General features: G+C 44.5%; 1 protein-coding gene across 2 annotated transcripts in view; it reads left to right on the top strand.

Annotated features, from left to right (window-relative positions):
- The window catches only part of SEL1L3 (SEL1L family member 3), a 97,402-nt gene that overhangs the window by 32,600 nt on the left and 37,229 nt on the right, over nucleotides 1-27,573 (top strand). For both annotated transcript variants that reach the window (XR_010942952.1, XM_067735668.1), the window contains exons 7-12: nucleotides 2,832-2,964; nucleotides 4,878-5,010; nucleotides 6,512-6,652; nucleotides 16,721-16,932; nucleotides 18,616-18,795; nucleotides 26,860-26,979. Coding sequence is in view for 1 of the 2 variants with exons in the window: in XM_067735668.1 (XP_067591769.1) it covers nucleotides 2,832-2,964; nucleotides 4,878-5,010; nucleotides 6,512-6,652; nucleotides 16,721-16,932; nucleotides 18,616-18,795; nucleotides 26,860-26,979 (919 nt within the window). In the remaining variant the exon portion in view is untranslated. The remainder of the gene's footprint in view (nucleotides 1-2,831; nucleotides 2,965-4,877; nucleotides 5,011-6,511; nucleotides 6,653-16,720; nucleotides 16,933-18,615; nucleotides 18,796-26,859; nucleotides 26,980-27,573) is intronic.

The raw sequence follows: 27,573 nt of genomic DNA, 5'->3' as shown, positions 1-27,573 counted from the left end.
TTACATTGTATGGTTACAATGACCATACAGTTGGCAATTGACAGGTTTGGGAGCAAACACATCCTCCGTAAGCATGCAACTCAAAAAATGGCAGCAGGGACTTCTCTGGTGGCACAGTGGTTAAGAATCCGCCTGCCAATACAGGGGACACAGGTTCGATCCCTGGTCCACATGCCACACAGCAACTAAGCCCATGCGCCACAACTACTGAAGCCCACGTGCCTAGAGCCCATGCTCAGCAACAAGAGAAGCCACCACGATGAGAAGCCCGCATGCTACAACGAATACCCAATGCAGCCAAAAATAAATAAATAAATTTAATTTTAAAAAATGGCAGCAAAAGTCCAAGTTGGACCAGGTTAATAGTAATAACTGTAGTTAACAGCTATGGTGCCTGCTATGTGCCAGGCACTGTTCTAAATGCTTTGTTTAAATATTAAATAAATTTTCCCAACAACCCTGTAGATAGGTACTATTTTTATCTCCATTTAAAAATGAGAAGACAGGGAATTCCCTGTCGGTCCAGTGGTTAAGACTCCGTGCTGCCACTGCAAGGGGCCCGGGTTCGATCCCTGGTCGAGGAACTAAGATCCCACAAGCCAGACGGTGCAGCCAAAAATTAAAAAAACATTTTTTTCAAATAAAAAAAAAAAAATGAGAAGAAGCCTCCAGAGAGGAACCTCCAGCTGGCAAGCATCCAGCGTGTTGTAGGGATGAGCCGTGAGGTGAGCTGGTGAGTTGATTGAGCAGAGTTCTATTATGAGAGCTTCTACTGCAGAAGCATTGCTTTGTGTCCCCTGAGTGCTGGGTAATACTTCATGAGGGTAGTTGGAATGTTCAAATCTTTCGAAGGTCTTGAAAAATTTAATCAATTCACAGCTCTCAGAGATAATTACTTTGTGGTCCCACGTAAAAAAAAAAAAGAGAAGAGACCGTCACCTTAGTGCCCTTCAAGCCTGAGATTCCAGAAAAAGAAATAGCAAGAAATAAAGCATTTCTTTTCCATGTTAGTTGCCTTTGTAGAAAGCTGATTTCTAAGTGTTCCCTCTTGCCGCCATCGGTTGTTGTTGTCAGAGTGTCCATTTCTTCACCTTTTTGTCTTCCTTCCAGCCGGGAGCACCTGCCCAGGGTTGGGTTTCTGCCTAACAGCCCATCCTCTCTCCTGGGATGACCCCCGGTTGCCTGGTTTCTCCGACCCAACCACTGGCTGCTCTGTCCCATCCGTGTCACCCTGGTCCATCGCTCTTGAGGCTGCCGGGCTCCTGGCGGCCTGCCTGACATGCTGTGTTCTTCCCTTCTGCTGCCCTCTGCCCTCCCTGGCTCTTTTTGTCTTTGCCTGGCTTCTCACTTGATGCCTATCTTGATCTGCCCTTGCTGTTCACATATGCTCTGATGGCACCTTGTCCACGCATTCCTATTTTACTTTCTGAATAGGTAATAAATGCATCGTATAAAAAACCAAAACAATGTGAAAAGGTCTACAGTTAGATGTCTTGCTTCCAGCTCTGCCTCCATCCACTCCATCCCCTAACCCCCATGCCATGTGGAAAGACTTTTATTAGTTTCTTATATATACCTCCAGAGTTTTTTTTAATGCAAATACAAAAAAAAAAAAATCCATTCTCCTCTTTCTTGGATAAAAATATATTTATTGTTCTGCTCTTTCATTTTTATTTTTTCACTGAACAATGTATTTTAGAGATTATTCCAGGTCAGTACACAGAGCCCTTTGTCCTTTTTTAAGCTGTATAGATGTCCAGGGCCCATTGGATGGATGTGGGTACCAGTCCTCACTGACAGACACCTAAACTTTTTCAGTCTTTGGTGGATGTAAATAATGCTGCCAGGAACAACTTGTGCATTTTATTCATGCTGACCCATTTTTTCCCTCCATTTTCCTTCCTGATCCTTTAAGTCTTTCAGGACAAAGTGGACTTCCAACAAATCACCTGTGCTGACCGCTTATCTTTGGCCAAGCCCTTTGACCTTGCTGTGGCCTCCTTCTCCTAACTCTGAATTTGACCTCAGTTCTTATCTAATAGGGTATGTTTTTATTTTCCTCCGCATCCACCTTCTATCTATGCAACAAGTTTTCTTTTTTTCCTTTTAGAGCAAAATACTTCTAATTAAAATCAGCAATTCCAAATAATTCCAATGATGCTAAACAATTTCACCAATATCAATAGGTGGTGCATATTAAGTACTTATGGTGGAATTTAGGATTACCAGAGGGGAAGGGTAGGGAGGTAGCTAGGGAGTTTGAGATTGACGTGTACACACTGCTATCTTTAAAATGGATAACAACAAGGACCTACTATATAACACAGGGACCTCTGCTCAATATTCTGTAACAACCGGGAGAAGAATTTGAAAAAGAATAGATACATGTATATGTATAACTGAATCACTTTGTTGTACATCTGAAACTAACACCACATTGTTAGTCAACTATACTCCAATATAAAATAAAAAGTCAAATAAAAAATAAATGAAAAGGAAAAAAAGGTACTTATGGTGGGCCAGGTGCTGCTAGGTGCTGTACGTCTTTACTTAAACCTCTTATCAATCCAGTAAGAAAGGAATTATCATTTTACTAATGAGAAGACTCAGTCTCAGAGAGGTTAAGCAACTGGTCCAAAGTCACACAGCTGGTAAATAGCAGGGTTGGGATCCAAGCCCAAGTCTGCCTGACCCCACCATGGTCTCATCTTCTAGAACTAGAGTGAAGGGTTTGCAGAAATTTGGAGTTTTAAGTCAAGGAGAAAGAGTCTTTAAAAAAAAAAAAAATCTGTTCAAACCCAGAACTCTTTTAACCCTTTGTTCTTCTCTAGCTTCCGAGAGGATTTCCATTATAATGACACTGCTGGGTACTTCATTATTGGAGGGAGCAGGTATGTGGCCGGCATTGAAGGGTTTTTTGGACCCCTGAAGTACTATCGCCTCCATGCTCTGCACCCTGCACAGGTGAGCCCAGGGGACCAAGGAGTTTTCGAATGCTTATGGGTAATGGGCGTGTGGCTCAGGGCTGTGGAACCAGTCCAGTGTAAACAAAAGATTTATCTAAGCCGGGCCTCGCATCGGCTCTGTCACCAAACATCATTAATATTGAGGCTTCCCCCTCCACCCTGCAAACGTGATAATAGATTTTTGTTAACGTTTGGTTCATTTAGTACTCATAAAATGGAAACCATTTACTTCCTCTGTTTTAATAACTAGTAGCTTAATTATAGAGTCGATTTTTATCCGGCTGTTGCCTATCCAGCGATTAAGCTAATGAAAGGAGAGAGTCTTAGCTATTTGGTAAAGCTTCTTTTATATGCTATTATTTAAAGTATCAAAGAGGAGACAGTCCAGCAAATAGGACTCTTGGTTCTGCTTACTGCCCTCTCCAGAAACGTGGGCCTTTGGCTCACACTGGGTGGGTGGGCTGCGGTGGTGGAGATCATAGAGGGCTCTGTAGTCAGCACTGAATTCTCAAGTCCAAAACCCACCCACAAATGGAATGGAATTGTCAGAGTCTCCAGGCCAGCTCCAGCAGGGCTGGCGGCTATTAGAGGGGGGCTGCCCCATGAGGGAAGCTTCACCCTGGTTGCTTTTTGTGCCTTGGTAAGGAGATCACCGGATACCTAAAAAAGGAACGTTCTTTCATTCCTGTGACCTTGTGGGATTTGTTCTGGGAAAAGCAGGAGTCACTAGGCAAAGTCAATTCGGAAAAATGGGGCACCTTATCACCCGTAGGTCATCTTAGAGCCCCTGTTGAGATACCTGTATGAGAGGAAAAAAATGAAATTCTTTTATTCATACGTGCAGCCAATACTTATTAAGCACCTACTATGTGCAGCCAATACTTATTAACTACCTACTATGTGCCAGGCTCTGTGCAAGATGCTGAGGCATCCAAGATGAATTAAGGTGGTGGCTTTCAAACTTTTTTTTGAAGGTGGTCCACAATAAGAACTCTATTTAATAGCATGAGCAGTACATACGTAAGCATATATAATGCACATATACATACATACACACATAATATATACATATATATATATATATATATATATATATATAAAAAACACAAAGCTGAAATAAGAATTTTACTAACGGTACAGATTCTTGCTATGTTCAGTGTACTCTGGTATTTTGTGTTCTGCTCTATAAAAAACAAAATCACTGCTGGTTACAAACCACTGAACTAATTTCACAACCCTCCAATGGGTCATAACCCGTATTTTGAAAACCACTGAGTTGAGATAAGGTCTCTGACCTTGAGGAGCTCCTTGCCTGGGTCTTAAACAGATAAGTCATGAAAGAATGGGGTACATGCTTTAATAAAGGTGTGAGCACTGTGTTTGGCAGTGCCGAGGTGCAGTCCTCTGCATCGGTACATGTATGAGGGTGGGGTAGGCTGTTAGGGAGGCTGCCCTGAAGGGATGACCTTAGATCTGGCTCTTGGAGGTTGAGTAGGAGCCTTCTAAACAGAAGACAAGGAGAGGAGGCTTCCAGGCAGCAGGTGCAGTACTGGTAGACTTGAGGTCCTTTGGGAACTCAGGGGAGATGAATGTCATTTTCTGGGGATAGCACATAGCGGCGGGGAAGGGAAGAGGATGAAGGCCTGGTCTCTGGGAAATCCTAACACTTAAGAAGCTCTGCAGAGGAGAAGATGCCACGAAAAGAAGCTAGAGGGAAGCAGTCAGAGCTGGCGTGTCCTTGAATTACTAGTAACACCCTTCCTTTGAGAATCCAAAGCAGATGATCTGTGTACAAACAAGCCACCTGGCGCTATCAATGGGAGAAGGAAATCCACCTGAACGTAGCCTCATGGGTACCCATGGGTGTTTGATAACAATTGTTGTTCATTCTGTTTTCTTGCCTTCTTGTAGATATTCAATCCCCTACTTGAGAAGCAGCTTGCTGAACATATCAAGTTATATTATGAAAGGTGTGCAGAGGTTCAAGAAATAGTATCTGTGTACACATCCACAGTACAGCAGGGGGACAGGAGACAAGAAGCATGTAAGTATTGACTTCAGGAGAGCGATTTTTAGCTCCAGGCATTTGTAGCAACACACTTGGCTTCTTTCATAAGGGGGTTGAAATAGAACATATGTGACTTGACCAATGGGGGCAAGTATGACCTCCCCAGATGGATGCAAATGACAGTGTGCCTTCCACCTAGATCCCACCAAGACCAACAGCCAGCAAGAACCCAAACCTGCCTCGTGGCTTCAACTAGCTGTAATTTAGTTTAAGAATATAAATGAGAGTGTTTTGAGCCTCAAATTGCATTATTCCCATCCATAATGGGATCTTAGGCCAGTCTAAGAAAATAAAAATGAATTGGAAAATAAATTAATCATTAGAAATGTTTCCCCATCGGTGCACTTTTGTCTTGGACCATTAATATCTGAATATAAGCCTTCAGAAATGTTGAACAATGGCTTTGTTGTTTGGGGCTGGGTTTTATTTTTTAAATCTTTGAAATTGACTCATTCTGGGAGACATTGGTAACTTTTCAACAGAAGGAGTGAATTTCAAATAGACTGCTTCCGTGCCTGCCCGTATTTGCAGACATCCTTTCATTCATACGGAGTTTGTATCTGTTATAAAACTCATCCCGTCTTGTCTTCCAATGTTCCAGCACTTATAAATTTCTCTGGCTATAGATCTTCTTGCATGATATGGTGGCACTAGAGTTAGTCACATATGTTCTTTCTGGAAGAGAAATTCCTGTGGGGCCTTTGCCATCAGCAAAAGTATATTGAGTATTTCAGTCCTGCCTAAATAATCTCGACATCTCCAGAGCCGAGCTTCCCATTTCAGACCATGGAGGAATGGATACATGTTGAACATACCCCATTCTGATAGGGTTCACATAAAATGGTCACAGGAAGTGATTAGAGATGGTGATAGGTAAGTGTAGAAAGGCAGCACTTCTGCAATTTAATTTAAGAATAGGCTATACTAGTCTCCCAGCTGCTGCTCTCACCGCTGAATCATCCAGAAAATATGATGCAGTCAGAAGAGGGGAAGATATATAGGAATAGTAATATCCCAAACAGGAAAGAAACTGATTTTGATAGCTGATGTAATTTCAGGAGAGATACCCAGAGTCAGAAGGCCGGTCTTACATGCTGATCTGTTTGGTGGCATTGGGAAGATTCTCCTAATATCTTCTACTGCCTTTCCTCCCTGGGGGGTCCCTGTGCTTTGTTGACTCACACTGCCAACAAAATGGCCTAGATATTGCCTTCCTGGGGACCAGTCCGAGGCCATCTGCTCATTCTGTAGAATTATTCAACAGCCGTCAGCAACTTTGGCACATTTCCCTTGGACTTGGCTTTGAATCTGTGGCCTCGAGGCAGAGGCATCGTAGCCAGTTTCAAATCCCTGATGCACCCAAACCAACATCCAGTAATGCTAAGTCTGACCTCTTATTTCTAGTTCCCCATAGAGGAAGGGAGTTAGAGAGGCAAGGCTTCCCTCTAATGGTATCCCGTGCTTCCCTTTCCTGTAGGCGACCTCCGGAATTCCTACCTGGACCTGAAGCTCAGGTACGGGCGGCCCTCGACATGCAGAGCCCTCCTCTGGGAGAAGGAGCTGAAAGCCAAGCACCGAAGCTTGTTCCAGGCCTTGCTGGAGATGGGTTTGGTGACAGGTAATTGAGTCTGTGCCTCGCTCGCCTTTGGACGCTGGTTAGGAGGGTCCCTGTTTTTCTGCTTTCCCTCACCCTCTTTAGTGATTTATGCCTTGAAGTTATTTTTAACCCTAGTGTTCTAGCTTAATTTCAAATTTAAATTCTGCCCTTAATGTGTCCACCACTCAATGTATCTGTGAACCTTTTCAACCCTAAGTACAAAAACTTAAATTTAGGAATCACTTGAGCAATTCTTTATTTAAAACCGAGGCCACAAACAGGCAGCTGACAGCCAGAGCTGGCCCCCAAGTGTGGCTACTTTGGCATACGCACTGTTTTCAATTTAAAAAAAATTAGTTACAGGGATCTAAAAACTTCTATGAAAATGCAAATTTCTAGCGTTTCTCAGAAGATCCAAAGATCTGGCGACGCCGGGCCTCCTTTCCTGAGTGGCAGCAATCCCAGAGGTGTGTGGTTGGGACAGGCAGGCTCTGTCCATCCACAACCCTTCCTGCCTCTGGCTGAGCACTTCCTGCCAACTTCAGTCATGGATCTTACCTGCCCGGGCCCTCAGGCCCTTGAGCTTGAGACCTTTGATTTGAAGTACATTTTAAGCAGCGTCTCAGGAATCTGGGTATATTTTGCAAATGTGTCCAGCTTAAGTCCATTGTGATTTAGGTTTGCATAGTAATTAAATACATACTGTAAGACTACAAGGAATCTTGAAACAGTGTCTGTTAGGAAGAGAAGAGAAGCTGGAGGTGTTCAGCCTGGGGAAGGGAATGAGAAGGAGGGTAATAAGAACTATCTCAACGGTCAGCAGCAGCCCACGGTATTCCTGGGCATATGACCAAACCCTTGGACCAAGGCAATGCAGAAACTGACTGCTGCTGCATATAAGAACTTCCTAAAAATGGCAGTGTCCAGTGGAATAGACTCTCTTTGCAGATAGTGATTCACCCTCACCCCATCTTGAAAGAATTCAAACCATACAAGATATTTCATCTTTGGTTCATTTTATATTTGCTGAGTGACTGCTCAGTTACTTGGCTGGACTTCAGAGGTAAGTAAAATAGTACAAGGTCTCTGCCCTTGAGGGACCGACTTGAAAGCAAAGAAAAATGGTAATGCATTTTTAAAAATAAAAGCTATGGGAGTAACTGGCAAAGGCACAAAGAAGGGAGTGGTCAGTTCTACTTGGAAGTCTAGGGGGCTCCAGGAAGGCTTCCTGGAGAAGGTGACACTGGGATTGATTCTTGAAGGGTCAATTGATGTTTGCCAGATAAGCAAGGTGGGGGTAGGTATTGCAGGCAGAGTAGAGGCAGAGAGATGGGAAGAGCATGTCATTTTTAATGACGTGCAAGGAATTTGGGAAGCTGGAGAAGGCCTGGAGAGTGATTATTCTTTTTTTTAAATTATTTGTTTATTGAAGTAAAATTGATCTACAATGTTGTGTTAGTTTCAGGTATATAGCACAGTGATTCAGTTATATATATGTATATATATTTTCAGATTCTTTTCTGTTATAGTTCATTACAAGATATTGAATATAGTTCCCTGTGCTATAGAGTAGGTCCTTGTTGGTTATCTATTTTACTTATAGTAGTGTGTATATGTTAATCCCAAACTCCTAATTTATCCCACCCCCTTCCTTTCCCCTTTGGTAACCCTAGGTTTATTTTCTATGTCTGTGGGTCTATTTCTGTTTTGTAAATAAGTTCATTTGTATCTTTTTTTTAAGATTCCACATATAAGTGATATCATATATTTGTTTTTCTCTGTCTGGCTTACTTCACTTAGTATGATAATCTCTAGGTCCATCCATGTTGCTGCAAACGGCATTATTTTGTTCTTTTTTTATAGCTGAGTAGTATTCCAGCGTGTATAGATACCACATCTTCTTTATCCATTCATCTGTCGATGGACATTTAGGTTGCTTCCATGTCTTGGCTATTGTAAGTAGTGCTGCAGTGAACACTGGGGTGCATGTATCTTTTTGAATTATGGTTTTCTCCAGATATATGTCCAGGAGTGGGGTTGCAGGACCATATGGTAGTTCTACTTTTAGTTTTTAAGGACCCTCCATACTGTTCTCATAGTGGCTGCACCAATTTACATTCCCACCAACAACATGAGAGAGCTCCTTACTAGAGCTCAGACTCCATCCTGACGAGTTTGAGCTTTACCTTGTAGGTGACAGGGACCTGTTGAAGGGTTTCAAGCAGAGGCTAGAGGTGTGATCAGATCTGGGTTTTTGAGGTCACTCTTGTCAGCAGTGGGAGACTGAGGGAGGTAGACTAGAGTGCTGTGGAGCTGGAAGCAGGGGGGCCAATGCATGGCCCAGGGAGGAGAGGATGGAGGCCTGAATGGGACAGAGTGATGTAGACGGAGCCAAAGGATATAAGGGGCTGACTCTGAGGGACTTCATCACTGCCTGGATCTGGGAAAGGGAGGCCATGTGGAGTCAGGTGTCAGCATGGCCTCTGCAGCGAAGTGACCTGATTCTGATATTAACTTAGCACTTACTAGCTGTGTGATCTTGGGCAAGCCACTTCATTTCACTGAGCCTCAGTTTCCTCATCCACAAAACGGGGATGACAATAGTCCCTCTCTTGTAGTGTTGGGTTAAGGAATTGACACTTAGAAGAGTATGGGCACTTCGTAAACTCTATGTAAACAGCGTTTCTCAATCTTGCCACTACTGACATTTTGGATAATTCGTTGTTGTGGAGGATCTGTCCTGTGTATTGTAGGATGTTTAGCTGCATTTCTGCTCTCTACCCACTAGATACCAGCAGCACTCTGTCCCCTCCCATAAACCTCCACCCAAGGGTGACAACTAAAAATGTCTCCAGGGCTTCCCTGGTGGTGCAGTGGTTAAGAGTCCGCCTGCCGATGCAGGGGACACGGGTTCGTGCCCCGGTCCGGGAAGATCCCACATGCCGCGGAGCGGCTGGGCCCGTGAGCCGTGGCCGCTGAGCCTTGCGCGTCCGGAGCCTGTGCTCCACAACGGGAGAGGCCACAACAGTGAGAGGCCCGCGTACCTCAAAAAAAAAAAAAAAAAAAAAATTGTCTCCAGATATTGCCAAGTGTCGCCAGGGAGGTCAAATCGCCCCCGGTGGAGAATCACTGCTGTGTAAGTGTTACACTATTACTACCAGGCAATAGTATTACACTATTACTACCAGTGTTACTACAATTGCTGGGTTTTCGTGGGTCTTCTGGGAGGTGGTGGAACTGCCCCGAGACAGGCGATGCATGTTGGAAAGTGTAGGCTAAACGGGCGAAGACCACATCACCCCAAAACTGACTTTATGAGATTTCAGATGTATTTAAATATAGTTTTACTGATTAGGAAAAGGAGTGAATCATTTTCACAAAACATTCTTTTTCAAGCAAATACTCTCAGTAAAGAATGTTTTTGTGTTATTTTTACTGCTCAGAAGTTTCTTTTAAAGAAGGCAGAATGATTTTATTATCTGTGGAGGCCTAGAAAGGGAGCTAATTAACCCAGATCATGAGCCCCCAAACCTTGACACTTGATGGGCCGCAGTGCTGGGGAGTCGTCACACTGCAGCACAGACACGCGTCCAGCTGCCCTTGGTCAGGCTTCCGGGGCCCATGCCTGGGGGGAGAGGGGGCACAGAGCCGGATTTGCCACTTTAGGGCCCACTGCTGGTGCCCAAGCAGCCGGTCAGGTCCTTCTGGTGCCAAGTCAGCTTAGATCAGCGCCAGGGAGCATACCCGGAGGGGCCCCTATCTCCCTGGGCATGCAGCCACCTGCATTCCGCCTCTCCCTGCCATTTCCTGGGGCCCAGAAGCAGGTGGGGAGGGAGGGTAGGCAGGGTAGGCAAATCTCCAGTACCAACCTCAGGCTCCCATTCTACCTTCACCCCCTATTTTTCTAGTTCACGTTGTCCCATCCATAGGGACTGGGGGCCTCCTGCAGGGGTAGGGCTTACACCCATTAAAATTCATCTCTACCTGGCACACTGCCCTTGCTTGGGGCCATCATAGTTAACTAGATAATCTCTGTGGTTAACCCTGGAGAGAGATTGGTGTCAGACATTGTGCCCAGTTTCTAACAATCCTGAGAGAAGTGCAGAAAATTTGATTTTGTAAATTGAGGAACAAAAAAAAATTACATTATTTACATATCTTTACTCTGGTCTCCTATAAAAAGAAGAGTAGTCAGACTGGTGTGACTATATATCTATTCCTGGTTCCTCACATAACTTTTGATCCAAGTTTATCCTGCTGTGAGTGTCTAGCTGGCTTTGGAGTGCTTTGGGCAACTCTAGTCAATAGGAACTATGTTTGCATCATGTTTTCTGCTGCTGGCCTGAGCTGTTTGGTCCTGTTGACCAGTAGACTTTACTAGAACATCCTCATCATGTTACATTTCTTGTATCTGAGATAAGCTACAAGAACGGACTCAAGGATCAGATGTTGGCTGCTTAGAATTCTTGCTGTAGGAACCGAGTAGGTGCAGTAACAGAGATAAGGAATGAAACCGTGTGAGTAACTTAAGTCACTCGTATCACAACCTTCCATTCATTCATTCACTAGACAAGTATTGACCAAGTGGCCCAGGATAGGACAAAGATGGGGCCATGTTTTGAATGAGAGTGACTTAGGTTAAATGCAAAGAAAAACGTCAGCTCCCACAGCTCCCACAAAGGGAATTAATTGGTGGAATTATTTTTTCCTGGCATTAAAAAATATATATATGACAGCATGAGACAATGGCCTGTAATTTCTGGTTCTTTGCAACAGACTCACCCCTTTCTTGGCAGCCTCTCCTCACATGTACAGCCAACTCTACTGCCAGGCTGCTGCACGTGCACGCTTCAGACGGCAGCGTTTTCCCCTGACACTGTGTGATTTTAGATGGATCATCTGCTCTCCCTCTGAGCCAACGACGTACTTCAAAGGAGCCATGAGAACGGTGCAGGGAGTGCAGAGTCGGAAGCTTACAACGAGTAGGAGTGTCCTCTGCATTCTGCCCAGTGAGTTCAGGAGTGCTCACCACCTTCTAGTTGTTCCCAAAAGACTGAGCTCTATTTTTCTACTGCAAAAGAGAATCCCCAGATATTTACACCCTCCCTCTTTAAGGACTGTAATTTTAAAAAAAATTTGTGGTAAAATGCATATAATTTAAAATTCTCCATCATCACCATTTTTAGGTGTACCCTTCAGTAGCATTAAGTACGTTCACATTGTTGCACAACAGATTCTAGAACTTTCTTATCTTGCAAAACTGAGACTCTGTACTCATTAAACCACAACTCCCCACCCTGCCCCCACCCCCAGTCCCTAGTGACCACCATTCTACTTTCTGTGTCTATGAACTTGACTCTTCTAGATACCTGATATGACTGCAATCATACAGTATTTGTCTTTGCACGACTGGCTTATCTCACTTAGTGTAAGGTCTTCAAGGTTCATCCATGTTATAGCATCTGTCAGAATCTCCTTCCTCTTTAAGGTTGAATAATATTCCATTGTGTGTCTATACCACATTTCTAACTCTTCTTATTTTTGCCAACAATTGCCATGTTTATTTGGAGACTAAAACGCAGAGCATGGAAATGGTAGAAACACAATGGGGTTATTTAGTAACGCCAGGATCCTGTGTCCTTTAAGAGCTATGTTCACTGTTGTTCATTAAAGGACCTTTATCTTTTTTTTTTTTAATTCAAGAAAGCATCTTTATAGTTTTTAAAAAAAATCCACAGAGAGAGAGAAAGAGGGAGAGGGAAGGAGGGAGGGGGCGAGGGGGAGGGAGGGAGGGAAGTTACATGTATAAAACCAGACAATGTGCACAGGACAGAAAAGTACAAGTAGTTTACTTTTGAGAGAGAAATAAGCCACTTCTTTGAGTCTCGGGAACCCAGTGGAGCTCATCAAATGAGAATGCAAATGAAGGATGTGCTGTTTTTTTAAATCAGTAAACTTGGTGAAGATCTTTCCTTTTCTGGGTAAATGATATTTTCTCCTTTCACATTTTTTTCCCTTTTCAAACTTCTTCCCTGGATGCATTACACCTTTTGGAAGCTTGAAACTAAAAATAACTTTCCTGTTGTTGTCTCATTCCCCTCATAAGGAATAAGTCTGCCTTTCTTCTCCCAAATTCTCCATCAGAGGCAGCTCTGGTTCCTTCAGTAGGTGACTACCTTCTCACTTTCTGCTTTTTGCCTCTTTTAATGATGAGTGTGGGCTTCCCTGGTGGCGCAGTGGTTAAGAATCCGCCTGCCAATGCAGGGCACACAGGTTCGAGCCCTGGTCCGGGAAGATCCCACATGCGGCGGAGCAACTAAGCCTGTGCACCACAACTACTGAGCCTGCGTGCCACAACTACTGAAGCCTGTGCGCCTAGAGCCCGTGCTCCACAACAAAAGAAGCCACCACAATGAGAAGCTCGCACACCACAGCGAAGAGTAGCCACCGCTCGCCGCAACTAGAGAAAGCCCGCTCTCAGCAACGAAAACCCAATGCAGCCAAAAATTAAAAACAAAACAAAACAAACAAACAAAAACCAATGATGAGCGCACAAATGGTGACCTTGTGGTATTGCTGGAAAAAGGAAAAAAGAGCAAAATAAACAACACTGTGCTACTCGGGGAGATTAAGAGTTAATGGTGGTGGTGCCTTTGTTTCCTTAGCTTCTGGTGTAGGAAGAAAGAAAAACGGGAAAATGGCTCCTACTTCTATTTTGTTTGTTTGGTTTTCATTACTCCATTAATCTCCATAAATAAGGCATGTTTTTTAGTTATAGATCTACTAGAAAAAATGCATATGCTAAACCAGTTGGGTGAAATTAACAGTTTCATTAAATGGATTTTTAAATCGCCAGTTTTACAATACCACCAGTGACATCAGAGCTTTGATGTTGTGCCACATTTGGAATTCAGACTTTAAAGAATGTGCAAAATGAGTGGTTTTCCTTTAGAAGCATTATTATTTTATTATTATACTCACTAGTGCAGAAAATTGTCTAGATTCTCTTGCAGAGAAAATACTGATTGGTAATGTCTGGGGGGAGTTAAGAATTTTAATAGGTAAAAGAAATAATGAAGGTTTTTCAACCTGCCTCTGTTTCAGTCTGCAAAGTGTTTTTGTGTGTTTGCTAAGGATTTGAACTTTGTAAAGGATCGCCCTCCTACCTGGGCGATCACAGTAATGATTGCTGGGATTCTGTGCCAGAGGTCAGCAGGGCAAGTGTTTCATTTGGACCTCCATTTGGCTTGGAGGCTCTTTTCTCCTCTGAGCCCCCAAAGCCCATGTCTGTGGGTACTCAGGCAAAGCTCATCATATTAGATATTTTTTTAATGCCTATTTTATTTTATTTTTTGTGTGAAATGGCTCTTTTTTTAAAATTATTTTTTATTGTAGTGTAGTTGCTTTACAATGTTGTGTTAGCTTCTACTGCACAGCAAGATGAATGTGGCAGAGCAGGTAAGGCTGGAATGAATCGTTAACAAACTGTTAATGTTGCTTTGCTCAGAGTGTGCACAGAGGGGTATCGGAGATGAGTATGTATTTAAAAGTAAATATATGAATAAGTAGGAGTAGGATTTACTTTGCAACTCCGTCTGAGTACTGCAGTACACACCAAATCTAGCGGAGAAGGTTCTTATCCTGTCTAATGGTTGGGTAGGATGGAATTTTTCTCTCAGCTATGCAAAGGGAGAATCCAAAAGGAGATCCCCGGCCTCCTGGTGGAAAAGAGGGTGATTATTCAGATACATCCCAACAGATGAGCAGAGGGAAGTGCTCGAGGATGTTCATTGCTGTGTTGCTGGTTATAGCAAAAGCAGTGGAAGCAACCCAAGTCTAAAAATAGAGAACCGGTTGGAAGAACGGCACTGCTATAGTTTGCAATGCTATTGAAGCTTTAGGAAGAATGAGCTTCTGACTGCTGTGGACAGGTATTCGTGGTATGTGGTTAATTTAAAAAAGAAAGTTGACAAACAACAACGATTTACTGTCTAGAATAGGGAACTATACTCAATATCTTGTAATAACCTATCAAGGAAAAGAATCTGAAAAAGAATATGTATATATGAGTCATTTTGCTCTACACCTGAAACTAACACAATATTGTAAATCAAATATATCAATATATATATTTTTTGATATATATATCAAAATATAGTTTGATAAAAAATTGCACTCATAAGGGAAAAAAGTTGAGAGTCCAAACCTATAGGGGCTTTTTGGAAAGAAAATGTATATGTATATAGGCAGATAGAGGTGTAATGAATTATTGTCTATGCCAAGGAAAAGTCTGGAATTATATACACCAAGCTTTCAACAGTTTATCTTCACTATTAAAGAAGGTTTGGGAGAGAGAGGACTTCTGTTTTTGTTTTATACAAATCTATATTATTTGATTTGTTTTTTTTTTTTTTTACAACAAGCAGGTATTTCTTTAGGGCTTAAAAACAAAACAGAGGAGCAAACTCCATGTGTTTAGTTAAGGTGTTGTTTTTAGCACCTACCTCTTGGGATGGAGAGTAAGTAACAGCAGATCCAAGCTGCTGCCTCTCAGAAGCCTGGAGAGGGCGGAGGTGTGGGCTTCCAGGAGCCAGGAGATGGGACTGCCTTAGCTCTGGGCGAGGGGGTAGGTGGGCTCCTTTGCCACAGCTCAGCAAGTGAAGGCATGTGCCCCCCTACCAGGGGCAGCCAGCCTGCCCGTGTGCCCAAAGGGATAGGCATTAGCTCATAACCAATGGTCTGGGTTTCACAGTTTCATCCGTGGATCCCACTGGCTTCTGCGTTGATGCCTCGGAAGAGGCATCAACCTCTGCTGAGGAACTGCCCTTAAATTCAATCTCAAATCCTCTCACTGAGAGTTTTCCCGCATTGGAAACTCATCTCTGTTCATTCCCTGATGGAGCGCTGATAGAGTGAGTCTCTTGTCGCCTCCTGGAAGTTGTTAGTAACATTTTAATTTGGGATGGAATGAAGAAAATCAAAGAAAAATGTTGAGTATAATTCTTAGGGAGGAGAAAATTTTAGTTTTAAATAAATGGACCACATCTTTTAAATGGAAATTGTACCTATGCAATCCTATATAGCTGTTTGTAACATAGACCTACTAGATGCACAGAATAAAATTGTAAACGTTCATTGGCTGAATTAATAAAACGAGAGATGAATAATGTAGACGGACTTTAAAAGACTGTAACAGATTATAGGACCATAAAACTTGCCCATTTGGACTTAGGAGTTTAACAATTTATGGGAGAATTAGGTAAAAGGAAGTATCATAGCTTAACGCAGTTGCGTAAAAGAGGTCTCTACCCATGGTGGCAAGGTACCTATTAAGACAACTGGCTGCCGGTCAATCAGGAGGTAGGTGGAGCAGAGTGAGTAGGGATCTTGCTTTTGTGACCTACCAAGCTGGATTCTAAGCTTGGCTCAGCCGTTTGCCAGCTTTGGTAACTTCGGACAAGTTAGTCGACTTCTCCAGGCTTCAGTCTCCTCATCTGAAAAACGAGGACACCAATAATAGTACTTACCTCTTAAACTATGTTTGGATTACATGACATAATTTGCATAAGACACTCAACCCAGTATTTGGCATTTTATAGGCCCTCAGTAAAAGTTGACTCATTCTTTTTATTGTATTTGGAAACCCACCAGGAAAACCAGAAGCAAAAGATGATAAGAAAGGTTCTTGTGCTCAACTTTTTACAGCAGCACCTAGGAACTATTCCTGAGATAAAACACACCCTCCTTCAGAGTCTTAGAGGGAAAAAAAAAAATCTCTCTGGCAGTTACGGTGGTCCTGACTTGGTGGTGAGTTACGCTGGGTAAATTACTCTCTTGAGGCGCTCTCTCAGCTATAGAAGGCACATCCTTTCCTCCAGGATACTAGGCTGTCATTTAGTGCCAAAGGAAAAGCTGTTTACAGAATGACACCCGCAACGGGTTTGATTTACCTCCCCAGAAGCTGGTATATATCAAGTCACTGCAGGACCAACCAGATTAATAACTCAGGTGATTTAGTTGGCTGTTCCCACTTATTTTGTCGACCCCATGGTAGTTAATTGTGTGTTCTGTGAATTGTGTTATTTACAGTGCTGAGGAACCAAAGTGAATCCGTATTAGAAATTGGTGGGCGGATATTCGAGAAGGCTGTAAAGAGACTTTCCATTGTTGATGGTCTTCACCAAATTAGCTCTGTCGTCCCCTTTCTGATGGATGCCAGCTGCTGTGGATACCATAAAGCATCCTACTACCTCGCAGTCTTTTATGAAACTGGATTAAATGTACCTCGGGATCAGCTGCAGGTAGAGTATTTCACAGGCTCCAGGAATGTCAGTTACCTGCCTTATATTTGCAGAGTAAGGCTCTCATGCCCCGGGTGGAACTGGGCATGTTCATTTTCCCTGGGGTCCTTTAAAAACTTTACACTCTGGGCTTCCCTGGTGGTGCAGTTGTTGAGAGTCCGCCTGCTGATGCAGGGGACACGGGTTCGTGCCCCAGTCCGGGAAGATCCCACATGCCGCGGAGCGGCTGGGCCCGTGAGCCATGGCCGCTGAGCCTGCACGTCCGGAGCCTGTGCTCCGCAACGGGAGAGGCCACAACAGTGAGAGGCCCACGTACTGCAAAAAAAACAAACAAACAAAAAAAAACTTTACACTCAAGAAAAACAGCCTAAGGCTGTGTTAAATACAGGATCTCCCGCCGTCAGTGAGTGAAAAAGGGCACTTTATCCATTTCTAGACACAGCAGGGGATATGATTGGTATACTGTCTAAGGAATAGTTTGGGCAAGGCTTACCAGAATCCCAGTCATTCAAGAACAGGTGCCTCTTACCCAATTCTTGTAACTATCCTGACTGTGGGTCCAGCATCCCGTACGACGTTTTAGCTAAGTGAAATCATTTGGACCTCTAAGCAAAGTATTGTCACATCCAGCCTCCTGTCATTAAAATAAATGTCATACTAGACGGTTTTGTGGTATTGAATCCAAATTTATTATGCAACTTGCCTAAGATTTGGAATCGCATTTTTAGAAGTGCTGCTAAACGGTCCCTGGTCACTTTTAGTGTTTTGTTTGTGCTCATGGGATTGTTCATCCTGGATCTGAAGAGACTCAGACTGTTCAGACCTTCCCAGGTGGCTGTGGTCCTTTCACTTGCCTTCTTTGTGTGTGTCTCTGGCTGTAGAAGCTCATGGTTGATGGCATGCTTTCCCAAGTCCCCGAGGCAGTCCCCACCGAGGTGGAAGAGGGTAGAAGGTTCTAGCCCCGTCTCTGGCACAAAATAGCTGGTTGACCAAGGACATATGACTTCAACTTGCTGAGCCTCTGTTTCCTCAACTCTGAAATGAGATGGTTGGACCAGTCGATCTCTAAAGACCCTTCCCAACACTAGCGTTCTGAGAGTGTGAGGTTGGGACGTGGCCCACTATTCAGATCATCTGATCTAAGGTGACATAGCTGAAGTGGACCAAGGTCCTTAGAACAGTTGTCAGATACACAAAGAGATGCTGTGAGATAAGTCAGGGGAGGACTCCCAATCTTTACTGAGAAAAGGACAAAGGAATTTTCAGCTGTTAGACATTGAGAAGGACAGATAGCCATTAGAAAGCTCTTGGGTCTTCTTTTCTAACGTTTTTAAAAAAGGCATGTTAGGGGCTTCCCTGGTGGCACAGTGGTTAAGAGTCCGCCTGCCGAAGCAGGGGACACAGGTTCGTGCCCTGGTCCGGGAAGATCCCACATGCCGCGGAGCGGCTGGGCCCGTGAGCCATGGCCGCTGGGCCTGTGCGTCCGGAGCCTGTACTCCGCAATGGGAGAGGCCACAACAGCGAGAGGGCCGTGTACTGCAAAAAAAAAAAAAAAGGCATGTTAACTGGTTTCTGGAATGACTAGGCTCATATGTAGAGGTGAGGCCAGATGACCTTTCTATGTTGAGGATTTTATGACCCTTTTCTATAATCTTGTGAACACTGTCCATTTCTTCTTAACAGGGCATGTTGTATAGTTTGGTTGGAGGCCAGGGCAGTGAGAGGCTGTCTTCGATGAACCTTGGGTACAAACACTACCAGGGTATTGATCACTACCCCCTGGACTGGGAGTTGTCCTACGCCTACTACAGCAACATTGCCACCAAGACACCCCTTGACCAGCACACGCTACAAGGAGATCAGGTACGAGGCAGAAGTGGGTGGAAACGGTTATGGCCCTGCTTACTAGAGCTTCCTGAACAGTTTTATTAAGCGTCTGCACCTGTGGCTGGTTTATTCGCTGGCCTGTAGAGTACAGGCATAATCCAATGGAGAGAAAAGCTTTCTTGCATTCTCCAATTCATATTTCCTCAGTGTGTTCTCAGGCTGAATGCAAGGACCATCCTATATCTATGCGTGAAAAGTGTGAAAAGGTTTTCATGAGTGAGAGGACCGGTATGGGGAGGGTAGATAACGGCCCTGGACAGATTTTGATTTTGAAAAAAATGTGTACCAGAAACATAGGCATTTTGTCTTTGTTCCAAAACCACGTGGAAGTGGTGGGGTCTGGAGATGTTAGTCAAATTAAGCGAGGGCAGTAAGCCAAGGGCTCCTCAATACGTCACCAGCAAGCGAGGTCTCCATAACGAAGACGCTCCATCCCTAGCTGTGTTCCCACTGCCGGACACCTTGAGAAGCGTCTGCCCATCACATGAGCCTCAGTGCTCACAGGTGATGGACAGCAGGCGATGTTTGAAGATTCTGCCCCATCCTGGATTAAGGACTGGAAGAAGGGCACTAACTCCAGCCCCTAATTTTGCAGGTTCCCACGTCTTATTGACTCACTAGGCAAAGAAATCAGTGGTTCACATCTGCCCAGAAAACAACGTGTTACATTGGACCAACTGATGGTTTGTTTGGGGGACCATGAATAAAAGGGTGTATAAAGGTGACAGCGTAAGAATAAAAAGAAAGCTGCCTTTAGATGATGTAATTTGCATCCAGCAGGAGTAGACTATGACGTGGTTGGCTTCTTGGCATGTATTTTTCTGTATCTCTTTCTTCAGAATGGTTTTAAGATGTTTTGATGGTCACAGCAGTTGAGGTAGTTGAGTTAAGTGCAAGTAGTCGGTACCAGGAGGTGGCGATGTTTTTCTGCAAAAGACCAGACAGTAAATATCTTAGGCTCTGCTTTCACAGTCACTATTGCAACCGCTCAACTCTGCCAAAGACAATATATAAACCGATGGGGTGCCTGGGTTTGTGCCGCCATAGACAGGAGGTTACTGCATGGTCAGATTTGGCCCTGGTTTAGGCCATAAACCCTTAATTTTCTCCCTTATGCTTGGTGAGTCTGGATGGATAGCAGGATTGTGGAATTTTAGGCAGAGCAGCTAACTGGGAACCAGACCGTTCACTCTTCCCTGTGCTGCTCCTGTATTGCAGTCAGAAACCCCCAGTGGAGGAAACTTGTGCTTTGATCATTGGAAATGAATGGTTTCTGGAAAAGAAATCTACAGTGGCCACTGTACAGTTATGAAATAAATGACTCAAAGATACATGTTGTCAGTGAACATTAAACACGAATCAAGCTATAAAATGCCCAAAGGCTGTCTGTGTAGACATTCTAATTCTTTTAGAAAATAATGATTTCTTCTGAATAAACTTACACACTCTTATCATTGTCATCTGTATTCTCTCAGCATATATAGGCCGTGTGCAAAATCTGACCTCAGTTTGACAGGAATTTATTTATTAATTGATAAAGGCTTTTTTTTTAAAGAATTCTTCTGAAAACACATTCAAACAAAATCAAGCCACAAAATAATATTGCCATTGTTCTGCTAAGCCTGAATGTGTTCATAAAGCCCTGTATGTATATATTATACTTTTAGGAATTCTAATTCAGCATAACTTAGCAAGGGGAGATGGTATGTTGCTAACAAGCTCCTTTTCTTTTGAAGATTTGGCCCATGAAGTGTTATGATTATGAAAGAAAATGTTTAATTGGTCAGAACCAGAGCAGATGAATAGAGAAGATCCATCCTGCAGCTGGAAAGTCGTGTGATCAAGAATCATAGATAGGAATTATACAGTTAGAAGAGTTGTGTCATAGCTCATTTTCTTAAGAATGTGTAATTAATGGTTTCTTGAGAATTTAAGCAGGTGTCATACATTGATTGAAATGTCCTTTTGTTGAGAGATCTATTAATTCACCAGCAGCACATAACAAATGAGGAGATGTGGAAAGCCAGACCCCTAATTAACAAACCAAGGATCCGTCAGTAACTTCTTTCTTGATTCTTGTTTCATTTTCTCTTTTATGTAACTCGTGGTTCCCATCAACTTTATCTTCTTTATTCATAATCTTGCTTCATGTCACTTCTTTATGATTTAGGGGGACTCTGCTTCAGGTTCAAGAGAAAGAAGATGATAGGGGTTTTTTTTTTATTTTTGTTTTGTTTTTGTGGCTGAATCACAAATGGATTCCTTTCATTCTCTTCGCATCTCAGAGTTTGCTCTTCTGAAAGGTTTGGTCCTCAGCCTTCTCTGTCTATACCTTCTAGAGGGCAGGGGGTCTCATCAACATCCCTGGTTTCAACTGCCCTCCACATACGGATGACATGCACATCTTATTCTCAGGCTGAGGTCTTTCTTAAAACCCCCATCTGCAATCGTAACATACCACAAAGGGAACACACCACCTCCTCCTCTCTATTCCCCACAGACACCTCAACCAATGGCACCATTGTCCATGCCAGCAACGGAGGAGTCACCTTTGATCTGCCCATCATCCTACCAGCTCTAATCCCCAACAGCGTTACATGCAGCTCTCCATCATCTCTCCCCTGAGTGACTCTGACAGCCTCCTGTTCTACTCTGAGTTATGGAATGAATTGACCCCTACATTCATATGTTGAAGCCCTCACCCCCAGTACCTCAGAATGGGGCACTGCATTTGGAGCTAGGACCTTTGAAGAGAGGATTAAGTTAAATGCGGTCATTAGTGGCCCTACTCCAGTATGACTGGTGTTCTTACAAGAAGAGGAGATTGGGACGTAGATGAAACAGGGGGACAGCCACGTGAGGACACAAGCTAAGGAGAGGGGCCTCAGAAGAAACTAAACCTGCCAGCGTCTTGATCTTGGACTTCCAGCCTCCAGAAGTGTGAGAAAATTAATTTCTATGGTTTAAGCCCTGCAGTCCGTGGCGTTTTGTTACGGCAGAGTCCTGGCAAATGAATTCACCTCCTAACTGGCCTTTCTGTTACCAGACTTGTCCCTTCCCATTTTCTTCCCACGGAGGCCAAAGACGGCTGTCAGCAGTGGAGGTTCTCAACCTGACTGCACATCAGAATCACGTGGGCACTCAGAAAATACCTCTGCACAGGCTCCACCCACAGTCTTATTGAAGTGACAGAGGGAGGGTCCAGGCATATAATAGGCGTATATATGTCTATGTGCATGTGTATATTTAAATAGCTCCTCAGATGGGCGTAACGTGCAGTCAGCGTTGAGAAGTACTGACCCGGAAGCACTGAGTCCAGCTCATCACTTGGCATGGGAGATGTTCCTTGATCTGGTTTCTCTCTGCTTCCCCAACCTCAGCTCTCAGCGATTCCATGTTTGGCCTGCCCACCCTGGCAATGCCAAGCTTTTGGTCACACCATGCTGTCCACAATTCCTGGCCCTGCTCAATCTCCTCTGCCTGGTTTGCTTTCTCCACTCCCACCCCGCTTTTCCTGCCTCCTGACCCCCCACTCCTACTAGGATGCTGGGCTCAGACACCACCACCTGCTTGGATCTTCCCTTTGCTACACACCCGGGCACCCGGGCACATCCCTGCCATTGCTCTATGACGGGTGCTGTGAACAGGTCTCCCAGTAGACTGTGAGCTCCCCGAGACAGGCACCTTGTCTGTTCACGTCGGTGACCCCAGTGCCCAGCCCTGTGCTTGACATGTAGTTGGCACTCACCGTTTACTGATGGGATGGTGGACAGCACGAGAGGGCTGTGTATCCAGTGATGAACACGAAGCGATCACGTCCCGTTGATTCTCTGGTGCTTTTTGATGCAACCGGTGCTTTCAACTCTGCCCCTCTTGCATTCAGCACCGCCTTTGTATGAGGAGCACCCCGTTTGGGGAATCTTGGGTACTTGCTTCCCTGTCTCTCCATCATTACACCTGATATTCCTCCATTCTTACTTTAAAAATTTCAATAAAGAAAACTTACACCCCCCCACTGGGAGCCAAGCTGATTTTTTTTTTTTTTTTTTTTTTGCGGTACACGGGCCTCTCACTGCTGTGGTCTCTCCCATTGCTGAGGACAGGCTCCGGACGCGTAGGCTCAGCGGCCATGGCTCACGGGCCCAGCCGCTCCGCGGCATGTGGGATCCTCCCGGACCAGGGCACGAACCCATGTCCCCTGCATTGGCAGGCGGACTCTCAACCACTGCGCCACCAGGGAAGCCCTATAGCTGATTTTAAACACCCTAAGAGGCAGGTTCCTCATGGTGGTGTCTACAGGCCCTGAAGGAAGGAGTGGTTTAAGTATAGGCTCTGAAACTGCCCTGCTCCTGAGTTCCCAGGAACACTGGCTGGAGTGTTATAGTTCACGACTTCAGAGAATGCAGACGCTCCAGAAAATGGGGGGTTGCTGACAGCCTTTTCTCTCCAGGTTCAAATTCCACCACATCCTTCGCCCTCCCTACTCCCTCCCTGCTCTGTGCTCCATCCTGCCTTTCCTGTGATTGATTGCAGACAGCTGATATGATGTGAACACTGCCCTTGCAGCCTATAGGCTGAGCGGAGAGAAAGGAAGTAAAGCATATGAAGAGTCAGTGTCTGTAGGACAGTGTGATGCCCTCTCTGACACTGGGTCCAGGGGCATCTGAGGACTGTAGAGTCTCTGGACATTGGACCTCCTCTAACCTGGTCAGCCGGTTTTAACCCTACCGTATAGGCTATGAACTGCTCATTCTAGAGACGTTGATTTTACAACACAGCAACAAAAACAATCCAGCTCCCCGGGAAGGCACAGAAGATTCCAGAACTGGTCAGTCTGGGACTCTGAGTCCTGTCAGCTTCTCCCCAGCTCTGCCCCCCACCATGGTCCCCACCGTCTCTTCTCCACACCAAAGCTTCTTCTGGGATTGGTCACTTTCCCATGTGAGGCATCATTCCCTGGTCTCAAAATGTTTGATGATGAACAACCCAACACCGCTCCCTTTTAGGGGTTGTTCCTTCATCAGATGTCTTTGTAGATGGTTGGCTTTCACGGAAGGCCTGGGACGTGTGGCGCTGACCAGTGCTGGATGCCACTCAGGGGACCCCAGAGCTGTGAAGACACAACCACCGGCCCAGGTGTGGCAGGCAGCTGTGGTGTGGCTCCAGGGCCAGTTTGCCTGGTTCAGGTCCCAGGTCTGCATTCACCGGGTATAAAATCTTGGATAATCCCACTCACTTGTCTGTCTCTGCACAGCTTTTTCACCTGTAAACACTGCCATGACTGTCTGCACCTCACATAGTTTATAGCATGTATAAATTAATCATATGATGTGTGTTGAGTGGACCTCAGCACACAATGTGGACGCTCTCAAATGTTTCCAGCCCCAGAACTCCCTCCTCAAATCCCTTCCATCTTCAAAAGCACCGAATTCTCTTAGATAGATCTTCATCCCCCCAATGTAAGGCTTTGAGCTGTACAAAACTGCAAATACCAATAGGAGGGCTAACATTCTAAACTGCTATCAGCTCTTTACATGATAGAATGAACTAAAGACCTAAAAAATGACGAGTTACCATTCCTGAGAGCTTCCCATATGCCAGATGCTCTGCTAAGATCTTCACAAACAATCTCATTTAACTCTCATGCAACTCTATGAGGTCAGTACAAGTATTGTTCCCATTATACAGATGGGGCAACTGAGACTCAGGGAAGCCAAAGAACTTGCCCAAAGTCACACAGCAAATGAGTAGTGGAGCCTAGATTTGAACCTGGATGTTACTAACTCTTCACACTATAAAAAATAATGGCTAATAGGTGGAGTGCTTTTGATGTAGCAGATACCACTCTAAGCTTCATTTTTATGGATATAGAAACTAAGGCTCAAATAAATAAAGTCAGTGGCCCAAGGCCCACAGGTAGTTAGTGGTGAGTTAGAATTCATGTCCACTGGGTCTGATGTGAAAAGTTGTGCTCTTAATGGCCCTGCTCTACTGCAAAGCTCAGCGGTACTACCCAGGGAAGCGGGAAGGGGCTAGGTCAGGAGACAATGATATAAAAGACAAAAGAGTTCCTTCTTCAGAGTGATGCATGGTTGCCCAGGTCCCCTGCAAACATGGCCTTTGCCAAGACCCCTCTCACGACACTGTTAGATGGAGTTCCTTATGTATAAGGGGAGACAATGAAACAGCCCCCATCTGCTTCTCCCAGATGCATGAGTCATTCACAGGGTGGTGCAGCTAGGTGAGGACTATGGGCCCCACAGCCAGCCAGCCTGGGTTTGATTCCAAAGTTTGAAGAACGTAGGTAAGTTACTTAACCTTTCTGGGCCTCAGTTTCCACATCTGTGAAATGGGGATATTGATGGTGACTGTCTTGTAAGATTGCAAAGATTCAGTGAGTCATTCTGGGCCAAGCAATTGGTCACCACACGCAGTTCTTGCTGGTGATTATGATATTACCACGGCCAGAGAGTAGGAGAAACACCAAAGAGTATAAATCCTTGCAGGATAGAAACTCTGGCTTCATGTGTTCTGTGTTTCATTCAAGTCCCATGACAAAGTTAAGGAGGAAGAAACAAAATAAGGAAAAGAAGGAAATTAACCCCAAATCAAAACACCCAAACTCTCCGGTTGAATGAAAAACTTCTAGCTGAGAATTCTATTGTTCTGGCAGCCTGAGCTTCAGCCCAGGATTCCAGGGCCTTCCCGCTAGAGGGCGACATCATGGGGGAGCCCATCAGAGCCTGTCTTTGGAGTCAGACTAACCTGGCGTCCAGGGCTAGCTCTACAGTGTGACCTTGAGTTCATGGTCTCACCTTCTGAGCTTCAGTTTCTTTACAAATAAATTGAAGACACCGATATTTGGGCCACAGCCCTGCTGTGAGGATTAAGTAAGAAAAACATTTGTTAAACACCCCGCACATACTTGGTTTCAGTCAAAGGTGGTGGGCATCCTTATTCCAATTGTTGCTGTTTGCTGGGAGGCGTCTCAAGGTTAGACCTCCAGCAGGAATTGATACCACTGGGTTCCTAGCTCTGTCCCCAAGCCTGCCCGCTACTGCCCCTGAGAGGTACCTTTGGCTCCACATGGGCTGGGTGACCCTCTCAGGAATGGGCTACAGGCTAGTGCTTGTGAATCTAAGTCATTTTCTTCACTGACAAACAGAAAGGGTCAGAAGGGAAATCAGGCCTGGCTCCTTGTCCTCTAAGGCTTCTTCCCCAACACATCCAGATCCATTTTTTTCACCATCTGCTTGTGGCCTTGAAGCCCTTCCCAGGCGCTCCTGGTACCGTTAGATAGCGTTCATCATATAGAAGGGGAGACTGTCAAACAACAAGGCCAGTTTTTGGATAAACAGCCACAATTTAGACATAAAAATGAGTCTTATTTTCTTCAAAGGAGGCAGATACCTGGGAGGCTGTGTGCAAATTCAAAGCGTTTTGTGGACTTTCCCTTGGGTTCCTCTTTAGAGCCTCTGGCACGTTCTCGTTCACATCCTCGGAGTTAATATACCCTCTTCTTTTCAGTGTAGATTTCATTTTGAAATAGCCGAAAGATACCGGAGGCTGAGCCTGCTAAATGAAAAGGGTTGAGTCATGCAGGATAATGATGCTTTCGAATAAAAAAATAATAAGGTTATACTTAGAAAATATTGATTTACTTTTTGGGATGCCGTGTACTCTGGCTCTGCAATCAGCAGCACAGAGGTGGACTTCTGAACTAGCTTGAGCGATGGAAGAGGAAGTGGAATCAATTTTGTCCTCCCAAGGAAAACACTTGGATAGGAACAAAAATACCCATCTAGATATAGGACGTGTGATCCGTTCATTTAAAAAAGAATTTGATCTCAGGGCTCTGTGGACACACCTCATATTTCAATTAGTCATACAGTTTGTACTTGAGCAGTTGCTGCGTTAGGAATAATGTCATGTCTTGCATGCCCATACCATCTGGATATTTTCATTCTCCCTTCTTCTCCCCTCCTTTCCTCCCTCCCTCCCTTCCTTCCCTCCTTCTTTTCTTCCTTCCTTCCCTTTTAGGCATACGTTGAGACAATTAGACTAAAAGATGATGAAATTCTCAAGGTACAAACCAAAGAAGACGGAGACGTCTTCATGTGGCTGAAGCATGAAGCTACTCGAGGCAATGCGGCAGCTCAGGTAAAAATGCGTCCCACAGTTTTGGAAAGTCTCTCAGCCATGACAGACCAGGTTACACCATGATAATGAAGTATCCCAAACCTAGTGGCTTAACACAACACCAGTGTATTGTTGTTCTCACTACATGTCCAATGGGGGTGGCGTGGGCTCTGCTCTTATAGTCCCCTAGGAGCCCAAGCTAACAGAGGCTTCACCAAAACGTGCTTCCAAAGCCATTGCCGCAGGATGACGCCGCGACACGTCACAGGCCGAGTCTTATTGCTTCTGCTCAGAAGGGGCACGAGTCATTTCTCACATTTCATCAGCCAAAGGAAGTCAGCTGGTCACTCTTGACCTGAGTGAGCCGGAAATGTAGTCCAACCAGACCCAGAGGAGAGAGAGCCACAATATTTATGATCAGTTACCATCAGACATTTTAGTGCATCAGATAGAAAGAAAAAGAAGCATCTTGGAGTGCAGGAGAGATGAGATGGACGTCAAGAAGAAGGCCACAAAATCAGCTGGGAGAATAATAGAAAATCTGTGTTGCGTGTAAGACCAAAAGGATCGACCTTGTCTCTTGAACATGTTTTGTCTTTTGGATAGACCTGTAAG

This window comes from Pseudorca crassidens, chromosome 4, assembly GCF_039906515.1.
Source record: "Pseudorca crassidens isolate mPseCra1 chromosome 4, mPseCra1.hap1, whole genome shotgun sequence".
Lineage (NCBI taxonomy): Eukaryota > Metazoa > Chordata > Mammalia > Artiodactyla > Delphinidae > Pseudorca > Pseudorca crassidens.
Note: the sequence above shows the minus strand (reverse complement) of the source record. Positions and strands in the feature narration are given on the sequence as shown.